This window comes from Anomaloglossus baeobatrachus, chromosome 1 (assembly GCF_048569485.1).
Source record: "Anomaloglossus baeobatrachus isolate aAnoBae1 chromosome 1, aAnoBae1.hap1, whole genome shotgun sequence".
Lineage (NCBI taxonomy): Eukaryota > Metazoa > Chordata > Amphibia > Anura > Aromobatidae > Anomaloglossus > Anomaloglossus baeobatrachus.
Genome location: NC_134353.1, coordinates 384,891,266 through 384,904,537, shown reverse-complemented (window position 1 = coordinate 384,904,537; position 13,272 = coordinate 384,891,266). Strand labels below are relative to the sequence as shown.

The 13,272-nt window shown below is 44.8% G+C and overlaps 1 protein-coding gene across 1 annotated transcript in view; it reads left to right on the top strand.

Annotated features, from left to right (window-relative positions):
- LOC142315335 (unconventional myosin-If-like) overlaps nt 1-13,272 on the top strand; it is a 279,905-nt gene that overhangs the window by 261,751 nt on the left and 4,882 nt on the right. Inside the window, exons 23-27 of the mRNA XM_075352538.1 lie at nt 3,779-3,925; nt 6,352-6,500; nt 11,884-11,958; nt 12,034-12,223; nt 12,459-12,628. Coding sequence (XP_075208653.1) covers nt 3,779-3,925; nt 6,352-6,500; nt 11,884-11,958; nt 12,034-12,223; nt 12,459-12,628 — 731 coding nt within the window. The remainder of the gene's footprint in view (nt 1-3,778; nt 3,926-6,351; nt 6,501-11,883; nt 11,959-12,033; nt 12,224-12,458; nt 12,629-13,272) is intronic.

Sequence of the window (13,272 nt, the reverse complement as noted above, 5' to 3'; positions counted from 1 at the left end):
AATTTTTGCCTCTAAAATAGATTGACCAAGACCATTTTTCTCTTCTGTTATCTATTTTGGAGTGAGAGAACAATTGTTGAATATGTTTGCAGAATGCTGTCACAATTTTTCGAGATTATTAATAAAAATGAGTTATAAATAGGAAATAAAAGAATTTTAAAAGGAACCTGTCAGCTGCAATATGCACCCAGATACACAAGCAGTTCTTGGTGCATATTGCCTGTATCTAGTAGCATAGATAAAGAGATCTTTAGAAAAAGTATTTCTAAAGATTTTTTATCTTATGCTAATGAGTGCGGGGACTAGACCCAAGGCCGTTATTACCCCCACTTAGTCCGACCTTTTAGTATGTTAGAACACCCACAGGGGCATACTAACATGCTATTCAATGCAGCGTCACCAGCGGTGATGTGCGTATCTGTGTTCGCTGTGACCGCGATTGTGAATGTTGGGCACTTCCGGTCATGCACAGTAGACCTCTCTGAAGCCGGGACGCGTATATCCGGCTACATACTGCGCATGACCGGAAGTGCCCGGCATTCAGAAGCGCAGTCACAGCAAACACAGGTACTCGCGGCACCGCTGGTGATGCTGAATTGAATAGCATGTTAGTACAGCCCTGTTGGTGTGGTAACATGCTAAGAGGGCGGCTAGTCAGGGGAAATAATGCTCCTGGGACTAGTCAGGGGATATAACGCCCTTGGGACTAGTTCCCGCGCTCATTAGCATAAGGTAAAAGATGTTTAGAAATACTTTTTCTAAAAATCCCTTTATCTATGCAAGTGTATACAGGGACGGTCAGACAGGGATTAGTAATATGCACCCAGAACTGCTCGTGGTTCTGGGTGCATATTGCACCTGACAGGTTCCCTTTAAAGGTCACGTGACGTGACTCACATCCCATGTCAGTGGCATGAAGGCAGGGTCCAGAGAGTCTATATCAGGGTGGAACTTGATGCTCTGTGCTTCTCTCTGTTGAGGCGCTTTCTGAGAGGAGGCTAGTCACTCACTTTTTGGTATGTTGGCTTTATCTTTTTTGAATGTTTGAATTAACTTTTTAATTTATACCAAAATCAAGTTAAAACTGAAACCTGCGAAAAGGAAACAGTAAGGCCCAAGAAAAATGCATTGTAAAAGAGTTTAGACGCTATGCACATCTGATTTGCGTATAAAAATAAACTGCCATCTGTCCCTCACAAAAAGTGTATGGCCACTATAACGCAAAATCAACACTTTTGATAAACTAGAAAAGGGGCAACCATGGAATGGTCTATGCAGTTTATGGTTGGTTAATTTAAAACTGTTTTTGTAGGAGCGCTACCAATAATTGAAGAGCAACTCACCAATGAATCCAGCCGCACTGTATAGGAATCAGTGCATTAAAGTGTTAAAAAGAGTCTGTAAGCCCAAACTGTAAAAGCAAAGCATAGAGACTTGTAAGGGACATAGACCCTATGGAAATTGCAGTTTAAGTGTTCTAATAGCTGTTTCCATTCTGCAGAAGTTTAATCAGTCATGCTGATTAGGATGTACCATTTGGGTGGATAAGGAACTGAGTGATTGACAGCTCAGGCTTAGGCCCCTTTCACACGTCAGTGATTCTGGGACATTTGTGCTTTTTTTAAAACGTACCAGAATCACTGACATACGCAGACACATTATAATGAATGGGTCTGCTCACACGTCAGTGATTTTTCACTGCACGTGTCTCCGTGCAGCGTACCCACGTGTGCGTGATTGCTGCACGGAGACATGTCCATTTTTTTATGGCATCATTGATGTTCCACGGACCACGCAGTGGTGTGGTCCGTGAAACACGTGCCAGAAAAAAACGTGCATTTAAAATAATAAACATTTTTATTCACCCGGCTTCAGCCGCGCTCTCTGGAGCCCGTTCTCCCTGCTGCTTCTAAGCCGGCTGATTACTGTCGCGCATATTAATGATGCACGACACAGCCGACCCGGAAGCAGCTGCTGCGGGGATCAGCGCCGGCCGGATGCTGCATCGCGGGAGCGATCAGCACCATGGAGAGCGGGAGCGGGCGCAGGTGAGTTGATTTCTAAGTGCAATCACGGGCCACGGAGAACGGAGCCCGGATTGCACTTAGACAACCCACGTGTGCCGTGATTCACGGCACACGCAGGGACATGTGCGTGTTTTCACTGACGTGTGAAACGGGCCTTACCTGAAACTTTTTCTGCAGACAGTTCTCACTCCAGATTATCACCAAGCATCCTAATTAGTACATTCAGTTTCTACAGAGTGAGGGTAGCGATTAGAAAACTAAGGGCTCATTGTGACAAATGGTTTAAATGTCCACATGGTTTAAATGTCCGTGGGCTGTACATATGCAAAACAGGAAGCATACAAACAGCACAAGGGCCAATGCAAGTCAATGTGGTAATTCACATGAATGTCTTTACACATGGACTGATAGTCTGCTTGTTGAAAAATCACAGCACCCACTGCTTTGATCTGTATTCTGGATCAGGATTGTCAATTATAAGTCAATAGCTGAACATATTTTTCACTGTATTTATTACAGATATTAAGATCATAAGCTGTAATTGTCCTTTTAATATTTATCTAATTATTCACTAAAACAATTGATGCCATACGGAAGTGCAAAATGGACACACAAATGGCACAATGAGATAAAAGAAGGACATATGGATGCAGTATAGATATGAAAAATGGACATCTGGATGCAAAAATATCAGTTTTCTCTGAACGAAAAGCAGACAATTTTCCATTTGCTTGTGTCAACCTGGCTGATTTGACAAAATTAATTTTTTTATGGTGATTTTCCAAAAATGAAGTAAAAATACATCGGTTTTACCGCATTTTGAGAAAATTGAAACAAAGAATTCATCGGGTACGCATTTTACGAACACAACCTAAAGATGCAATTTTTTTTTATGACTATATACCTTCAATTCTATGGCCCGATTCATTAACACTGGTGTTTAGTCTTAAAGAGGGGTGTACAGGAATAAGATGCTCCTAATTCATTAATAAATTTGGTGCATCATATCAGTAGCATGCACCATTACTTTTGAAGGATTTTATGGAGGATAGTAGTCATGCCATGTCCTGGTTTCTCTGCAGTTTGACCCATTTTGGCGGAGCTACCCTAAACTGGTGTGACAATGCCAAAAGTTGATAACGTTTTGTGCAATTTTGCGTTGAGCAAACATTTTGAGACTTCAAATTGTTTTATGCCAGTTTTTGATGTAAAAACTTTGATGAATTGAGGCCTAAGTGTTTAGTTTATGCCATCTGTTTGGGCTGCCATAATGCCAAGCAGGCTATAGCCCATTTAGAGTGGTACACTATACTCTCATAATAATAAGGCCAATTTGAAATGAACCTAAAAAAGGAGGATTTCTGCGTCCATATTAGGGGCACAATTCTCTTTCCAACCACATAGCTTATACCTTGAACTATCAGCATCCTAAATACCATATGTGCTGTTAGTTGGGTTTGTAGCACACATGGTCGGGCTTGGTTTTATGGGTGTAGCGGTTTACCAAACCTGTCAATGGGAGCTTGTTGATCCTTTCCAGCTAACAAAACTTTTTTTTTTACAGGCAAACTCTAGATATCTACTGCATTTGTTGCCAATATACCCATTGTTATTTAGAATCGGGGCTTTATCATACATCAATATTTGTTTATAAAGTATATAGTAGGATATACAGTAGATTTCTTAAAAATACGAGTCCACAAATTGATCAGTAATTATTTTCATGTGAATTTGTTTTTGCTTGTAACCAGCGCACGCCAGGATGACTTCTTCATCTTACATGAGACAGATCATGACACTCTTCTAGAATCAGTCTTCAAAACAGAGCTCATTAGTCTGCTGTGCAAAAGATATGAGGAGTTGACCAAAAGTAAACTAGTGCTGAACTTCGGAGACACGTAAGAGAACAGTTTGTCATGGTTGTAATTTGTGTGGGTAAAAATAACTGGAGATAAATGGTCATGAACAGAGAAGTAAAAATCACACTATAATAGCTATCAAATTTTCAGCCGCAGCCAGCTATGCATTTATGGAGAATCTATCACAAGGTCAGAAGTGACCAATTCTTGCTCTATTTCAGCTTCTTTCCTGAGTATTTATTTATTTTTTTTTGTTTTTTTGTTTTTTTTTTTTTTTTAAATCTGCCATATGATTCCAGAGATAAGGGTCTTAGTTAGCGCTATTATAGTCTTTACCAAGGGGGAAGTGCTGACAGGCTAATACTGCAGAGCTGCCTAAAGACACACCCCAGAGAATCCTATGAGCAATGCCCCAACCATGGGGTAGAGGTTGCAAAAATTAGCACCGAATAAAAAGGCAGATGTATAGAATCATATGGCAGATGTATAGAATCATATGGCAGATTTAAAAACAAGTAGAAAAAAAACAAACAAAAAACATAATCAGGGAAGCAGAAAAATAAGAACAAAAACGGGCTACTCAACCTAAATAAATACCCCCTTTAAGTATGTTTTATTCTACTTTTTCCACTATCTAGAATGTTCTTCTCTATACAGGGACAGACTGATGTGTAAAATATGTTATGACTTTAAATCCATAAATTCACCTCGCTGCTCAACAACCAACCCCTCTCCCCAATTGAGGAGAAGAAGACTCTCATTAATCATGGAATGGATTAAATAGAAAAGCATAAAAAATGTGCATAGGTTGTACCATGTAAGGCGACAAATATGTAACAAGGGCAAAATGAAGCTGGTGCCCATATTAACTAATATCATCATTGCTGTAAATCGTAAATAACTTTGTTAATAGTCCAAACTCAAAATATCAGTTTAATTTGTCTAAAACTGCTACTAAGAATTTTGCAGTGTAATGCTATAGTCATGTCCTCTTCAATATGTCCTCTAGTCATAATTAGTGATGGGCGAACTCGCAGATATCCGGGATCAGCGGGACTAACCAAGCTTTTTTTAAAAAAAAAAAAAAAAAAAAAAACGGTTGCGGCCTGAAATTGATCCCAGATATCTAGCCAGATGCTCTTAAAAATGGTGGTAGAAAGGATAGGAGTATTAAAGCAAGTGCGCTCACTTTTCTTCCAGGGCTGCTCATTTACCTTCATGCATATTCACTGCTTCCCCTGCCCACTGATAGGGTGTCACTAACGTGGTACAAAAATAAATAAATAAATTGGCGTAGATTCCCCCCGTATTATGATACCCAGCACAGATAAAGCACACGGCTACAGGCTGCAAACCCCAGCCATGTGCTTGTCTTAGATATGTATCAAAATAAGAGGAACAGCATGCAGCTTTTTTAATTATTATTATTTAAATAAATAATTTAAAAAACGGAGAGCGGTTTCTCTCAATTTTGATATGGGGAGACTCATGTTTATTGGGCACCTCCAGCCTAAAAATAGCAGACTGCAGCCACCCAGAATTGTCGCATCCATTAGATGTCACAATCCCAGCACTTTACTTAACTCATCCTAATTGCCCTGGTGCGGTGGCAATCAGGGTAACCAACTGCCATCTCCTATTACAGTAATGGGACGATGTGGCTTCACTGAATATAGATTTTCCCATTACTGATATAGGAGATGATATTCGGTGCTCATAAGGTTCTATGGAGAACTGTCATTGCCAGAGAACTTGCGGCAGAATGTCTGTGTCTGCCTTTAGCTCCTTTCCCTCCAACTTTAAAATGCACCAACTGCTGTCTCCTACCTCAGAAATGGGAAAATGTGACGTTTACTGAATACAGATTTTCCCATTTCTGAGATAGGGGATGACATTCGGTGCTGATAAGATTCTGTGGAGAACTGTCATTGTATGGAGAACTTGCAGCAGAATGTGCCTGCCTTTAGCTCCTTCCTCTCCAATGCTTTATGGAAATGTATATAGCACCAACTGCTATCTCCTATCTCAGTAATGGGAAAATGTGACTTCACTGAATACAGATTTTGCCTGTAAATTGCGAATAAAAGCTCAATCCAGAGGTCAAAGAAGCAAATTTCTCTCATCAGATATATTATAAAGCTGCTTATTGTCTTGTCTATTATTGATTTATGAAATAAAAATTAAAATGATGGGTACGCTTTAAGGTTAATAGAACAATGGCCAAAACGGATTTTATGTCTTTGATAACTTTAAAATTCCCATTCATTAAAGTGAAGAAAAACAACATATGCACAGCCACTCCATTAGTTGGAACTGTTACAGGTCAATTAGTGTCCAGCAGCAGGATCGGACCATTCAGAGTTTTATGACATTTCTGACTGATTTGTTATAAACAAAAGTCCATATGGGATTTATGGATAGCTTTCAAAGTAAACAATTCATTGTCAGCATTACATTTTGTCCAGACTACAACTTAGAGTAAAGAAGGAAGGCTGGGGAGGAGGAGGCACAAGAACCATCACATTCTTGAGGGGACAAGGAGACATTGCACAGCCTAAACCTGGAGGGAAAACCCTTACCATCAGTGTTGGAGATGGACTGCCAAAAAATTCTAGTAAGTATCTACTTGGGCAAAAATTAGCTCAGAAACAACTTGTACATTAAAAATTGCTTCACCCCTTCATTACCGGGAAATTTATGCGCTTTTATATATGTTAGTGGTCACAAAATGTTTTTTAGAAGTTCATAAAAAAAAAAAAAAATAATATTGAATACCATTTTCTGAGACATGTACATTTTTTTTTTTATTGCTCAATCTTTGGAGCTGTGCGAGGGCTTATTTTTTTTATGCTCTGAGATTACAATTTTATTGATACCTTTTTGACATTATTTGGATCTCTTTTTATTTAATTTTTCGTGAGGAGTGCTGGAACCCAAAAAAAAGATGTTTTCTTTGTCGCTCCATTGGGAGACCCAGACAATTGGGTGTATAGCTTCTGCCTCCGGAGGCCACACAAAGTATTACACTTTAAAAAGTGTAACCCCTCCCCTCTGCCTATACACCCTCCCGTGCATCACGGGCTCCTCAGTTTTATGCTTTGTGTGGAAGGAGGCACACATCCACTCATGCATTCTCAGATTAGTTATATCGGTTGGAAGAAAAGTGGGCCCCCACGGGGCCCCCGGCATGTTCCCTTCTCACCCCACTTTGTCGGCGGTGCTGTTAAGGTTGAGGTACCCATTGTGGGTACAAAGGCCGGAGCCTCATGCCGTTTTCCTTCACCATCCCTTAGCGGCTCTGGGAGAAGTGGGATCCTGACCGGTCATCCATTCACTGGGGCCGGGCTCCCTCCGCAGCCCCTGTGGGAATCTGCTGGACAGGAGTCTAATCATCCTCAGGGACCGGGCCCTGCATCTCTAAGGTACTCTGTGTCCCCATGGGGGATGTGCATGGAGCGCCTGCATCCCGGACGCTGCAGCAGCTGCTGATTTGTGAAGATCGGCGGACTTCCGCGCCGACCGCGCCTGTTTGTCGGCCGTGGTCTTAAATTTAGTCCCCGGCTTCATTGCGGCCTAGTAGCAAAACTCCCGCCCCCGGGCCTGTCTGTCAGGGGTAAGGGCGGGACGGCCGGCCTGACGTCGGCTGTGAGGGCCGGAGCATCCTGTATGTTTCCTCCCCCCTCACTGATCACTGTGGGGACCCCAGATTCCCGCACTTTTTTAGCGCCACCCACGGCTCCACTCCTCCCCAGAGAGCTCCAGCAGCCATTTCTTTGGCATTCTGCCGGTGGAGGATTACCTGGAAAGAGCTCTACAACTCTGGGAGACCTAAGGCAGGGAATCTGGAGGACACACGCTCCGCTTTTTAGCAGTCGGTAAGCCACACCGGTCACCCGGTGCTGGTCCCCTTAGGGCGCCGGAATAGATACTATATATATATATATTTCTGTTCGGTCGGGCTATATACCTGTTCCCATATACCCTCAGTGATCACTCTCCTAGGAGACAACAGCATGTCGTCCACAAGGAGCAAGGGTGCCAAAGCACAGGGTTATTTTGCGACCTGTACCTCTTGTGCGGCTATGTTACCTGCGGGTTCCACCTACCCTCACTGTGAGCAATGCTCGACCCCTGTTTTGCTTGCTCAGCCGGAGCCTCGGTCACTAGTAGGACCCTCGGCTCAGGTAGACCCCCCTGCTCACCCGGTACAGGCGGCAGGGACAGAGTTTGCAGTTTTTGCTGAGAAACTCTCTGAGTCACTTTCACAATCCATGGCTCAGTCTATGGACAAATGGTCTGCCAAGCTGCTAGAAGCTTTGCAGTCCAGACCGGTCCTTACACAGACCCCGGCCCCTGTTGGATCGTCGCCTCCAGGCCCCTCTCTGTCCGCGCCGCAGCGCCCCCCAAGGGGGGGCCCTAGGTCTCACGTGGAGGACTCCTGCCCGGACCACAGTCCCAGACCAGCTAAGCGGGCTCGCTGGGAATCTTCCCCGACTTCTTCACGCTGCTCGGGGTCCCAGCTTGAGGACTCTCTGGAGGACGAGGCGGACGTCGCAGCTCAGGGCTCTGACCCTGACGTTGCTCTCAATCTTGATACACCTGAAGGGGACGCCATAGTAAATGACCTTATCTCGTCCATCAACCAGGTGTTAGATCTATCTCCCCCGCCGCCACCTGTAGAGGAGTCGACTTCTCAGCAGGAGAAACACCAGTTTCGGTTCCCTAAACGTACACGGAGTGCATTTTTCGATCACTCTAACTTCAGAGATGCTGTCCAGAAGCCCAGAGCGGTTCCGGACAAGCGCTTTACTAAGTGCCTTACTGACACATGTTACCCCTTCCCCTCTGACGTAGTTAAGGGTTGGGCTCAGTGTCCCAAGGTGGATCCCCCAGTCTCTAGAGTGGCGGCTAGATCTGTGGTATCGGTTGCAGATGGCTCATCGCTAAAGGATGCCACTGACAGGCAGATAGAGCTTTTGGTGAAATCCATCTATGAAGCCATGGGCGCGTCTTTTGCCCCGGCTTTTGCAGCCGTGTGGGCACTCCAAGCTATCTCAGCTTGTCTGGCTGAGATTAATGCGGTCACACGTAATTCTGCTCCCCAGGTTGCGTCTCTGACTTCTCAGGCGTCAGCTTTTTCTTCCTACGCCATGAACGCAGTTCTAGACTCTGCTAGCCGTACAGCGGTGGCATCCGCTAATTCTGTGGCAGTCCGCAGGGCCATGTGGCTGCGCGAATGGAAGGCAGACTCGGCTTCCAAGAGGTTCTTAACCGGTTTGCCGTTTTCTGGCGACCGATTGTTTGGCGAACGATTGGATGAGATTATTAAGGAATCCAAGGGAAAGGACTCCTCCTTACCCCAGTCCAAACCGAAGAGACCTCAGCAACGGAAAATACAATCGAGGTTTCGGTCCTTTCGTCCCTCCACCAAGCCCCAATCCTCTTCGTCCAACAGGCCGGAGAAAGGCCAGAGGAACTCCTATGCGTGGCGGGCTAAGTCACGCCCCCAAAAACCCGCCGGAGGCAATGCCTCCAAGGCGGCCTCTTCATGACTCTCGGCATCCCCGAACCGCATCCTCGGTCGGTGGCAGGCTCTCCCGCTTTTGCGACGCCTGGTGGCCACATGTTCAAGACCGATGGGTGAGAGACATTCTGTCTCACGGTTACAGGATAGAGTTCAGCTCTCGTCCTCCGACTCGTTTCTTCAGAACCTCTCCGCCCCCCGCGCGGGCCGATGCTCTTTTTCAGGCGGTGGATGCTCTGAAGACAGAAGGAGTTGTGATCCCTGTTCCCCCCCAGGAACACGGTCGCGGCTTTTACTCCAACTTGTTCGTGGTGCCAAAGAAGGACGGTTCATTCCGTCCCGTTCTGGACCTCAAACTACTCAACAGACATGTGAGCACCAGACGGTTTCGGATGGAATCTCTCCGCTCGGTCATCGCATCGATGTCACAAGGAGACTTCCTAGCATCGATCGACATCAAGGATGCTTATCTCCATGTGCCGATCGCACCCGAACATCAACGCTTTTTGCGTTTCGCCATCGGGGACGAACACCTTCAGTTCGTGGCATTGCCTTTCGGCCTGGCGACAGCCCCACGGGTGTTCACCAAGGTCATGGCATCCATTGTGGCGGTCCTACACTCTCAGGGCCACTCGGTGATTCCCTACTTAGACGATCTTCTAGTCAGGGCACCTTCTCAGATGGCGTGTCAAAACAGCCTTACCGTCACTCTGGCGACGCTCCAGCAGTTCGGGTGGATCATCAACTTCCCAAAATCCAAGTTGACACCGACCCAATCACTGACAACTGGACAAACAGCTCTCTCTGCAGGCAGGGGTGCAATCTCTTCTTCGGGGTCAGTCACACCCCTTGAGGCGCCTCATGCACTTCCTGGGGAAGATGGTGGCAGTGATGGAGGCAGTGCCCTTCGCGCAATTCCATCTGCGGCCACCCCAGTGGGACATTCTCCGCAAATGGGACAGGAGGTCGACTTCCCTCGACAGGAACGTCTCTCTTTCCCTTGCAACCAAGACGTCACTTCAGTGGTGGCTCCTTCCCAACTCTCTGTCGCGGGGAAAATCCTTCCTACCCCCAACCTGGGCTGTGGTCACCACGGACGCGAGCCTGTCAGGGTGGGGGGCGGTTTTTCTCCACCACAGGGCTCAAGGAACCTAGACTCCGATAGAGTCATCCCTTCAGATCAATATTCTGGAGATCAGGGCAGTGTATCTAGCCCTATTGGCTTTTCATCAGTGGCTGGAGGGCAGGCAGATCCGTATCCAGTCGGACAACACCACTGCCGTCGCATACATCAACCACCAAGGCGGCACTCGCAGTCGTCAAGCCTTCCAGGAAGTCCGACGGATTCTGCAGTGGGTGGAAGCCACAGCTTCCACCATCTCCGCAGTTCACATCCCGGGCGTAGAAAACTGGGAAGCAGATTTTCTCAGTCGTCAGGGCATGGACGCGGGGGAATGGTCTCTTCACACAGACGCCAGTCTAGGTAGGCGAGTCCTTCAGGCGGCGGTTGCCCACCTGTAAGAGGGGGTCGTCTTCGGCTCTTTTTTATCGAGGTATTCTTTTACCCACCCAGGGACTGCTTTTGGACGTCCCAATTGTCTGGGTCTCCCAATGGAGCGACAAAGAAGAAGGGAATTTTGTTTACTTACCGTAAATTCCTTTTCTTCTAGCTCCTATTGGGAGACCCAGCACCCGCCCCTGTTCCCTTCGGGCTGTTTGTTCTTTTGTGTACACATGTTGTTCATGTTGAATCGTTTCTTTTGGTTCATGGTTTCAGTTCTCCGAACATCCTTCGGATTGAATTTACCTTAGACCAATTTATAAGTTTCCTCCTTCCTGCTTTTGCACCAAAACTGAGGAGCCCGTGATGCACGGGAGGGTGTATAGGCAGAGGGGAGGGGTTACACTTTTTAAAGTGTAATACTTTGTGTGGCCTCCGGAGGCAGAAGCTATACACCCAATTGTCTGGGTCTCCCAATAGGAGCTAGAAGAAAAGGAATTTACGGTAAGTAAACAAAATTCCCTTCATTGTTTACTGACATTTTTTTTTCTTTTTGAAGTTGATGTAACTTTTGACATATGCAACAATACTAATTATGATTGTTTTTCCTTTTTTTTTATTTCTTTGTTTTTTAAATGTGAAAAGGGGGGTTAGTCAAACTTTTATATCTGTTATATTTTCAAAAACTTTTTTTTACATTTTTATTGTCTTCTTGGTCCCCTTAGGGAACCTCAATCTGCTATGCCACAGTATTGCAGTACATTGTAAAATTGTGGTTCTCCTCCAAAACTGAGGGCTGTTGGATGCCAATGATGTCATTTAAATGCTGCTATCAGTGATTGACAGCAATTTTTAAATAGTGAAAAACCCTATGCCCCTTAAATTGTGCTTATTTGAATACAAAAAGAAAATAATAATAATAGGAAATCTCTATGAAAGAATTACGGTAACACTAAATTATTTCATACCTAGAACCTACACGGAAGGAAAGAATCCAAAACCGTGGACACAGACCACCTCCAAATCGTTCAGCTCCTCCACCTCCAGGTGATTCATTATACAAACACTTAAAGATTAATCTCACCACTTTCTACGTAACACTTGAATTCCATTTTTTTACAGGATTTCATGGAAATGGAGCTGCCCAGTTTCATACGGAAAAAACAAGAAGCCCAACATATTCACAAGCTAAGAAACAAACCAGAGCTCCACCTACAGCTGCTATACCCCGACAAACTACCGCTAGAAAAAGTCGCGCTCCCTCTGACCACAATATGGAGTTCCTTAATGTTCCGGATCAAGGCGTAGCTGGGTAAGTAGATGTAATATACTGTACAAAACTTCACTTTAGTAATGTGCCAACTTCAGATCAAATTCTCATTTGATCGGCCTAAAAATATTAATCTACAATCAATAACATATTATTTTAAGGTAGACAGCTTGAAAACAACAAGTCAATTAACATCAACTACTCTCAGAACTAGTCATTTGATTTAGTGGAGGGCATAATAAAAATATTGTCAGTGGCTATCTTATTTTTGTTTCAGAGCACAGAGAAGAAAAAGTGTAACTCAGAGACCACCACCAGGAGTGGGTCGGACAAAGCCCCAGGTGAAGCCTGCAGGTCCTCGTTGTAGAGCCATTTACCAATACATTGGACAAGATGTTGATGAACTTAGCTTTAACGTTAATGATGTCATTGACATTCTACTAGAAGGTGAGTAACATCAATATCTTTTCTAACACCATGTAATGCAGGCTGAAGGATGATACAGATGCCACGCCATGGGGGCTCTGGACTCCTTCGCCAGAGAGAGCCGCTTTGTGTGTATCACTTTGACTTGGGTGTGTGACACAGTTTATTTTCAGGGTTACTCCCTCTCGGCCTATCCCCGTTAACTTGGACCTCTCATGTGACTAATAAACATTGTTAACACATTTTCATTTACAACACATACCACATTACACTTTACATTTTAAGGGGCTCGATTACTTCCTACAGTACCATACTTTCAAATTTCTATTGACAGCATTGTCACTCACGTCTACAATGAACAAAAACTAGGTGAATTGCATGGTAACCAGTTATAAGTAAGTATTACCATGCTCTGGTGCTCAGTACTCGTAACGAGCAGCTGGACGCTTGGAAGGACATGACTTGTATACCAAGAATAATGGAAGTCAATTGGAAACTTGACCATTTGTTCCCCATTACCTACCATTATACTGAGGTCCTTGAGTCGAGTCCGTCCATGCATCCGACTGCTCATTATGAGTACCAAGCACCCGAGCACCCGAGCATGGTAGGGCTCACTCATCACTACTCGTTACGAGTACCGAGCACCTGAGCATGGTAGGGCT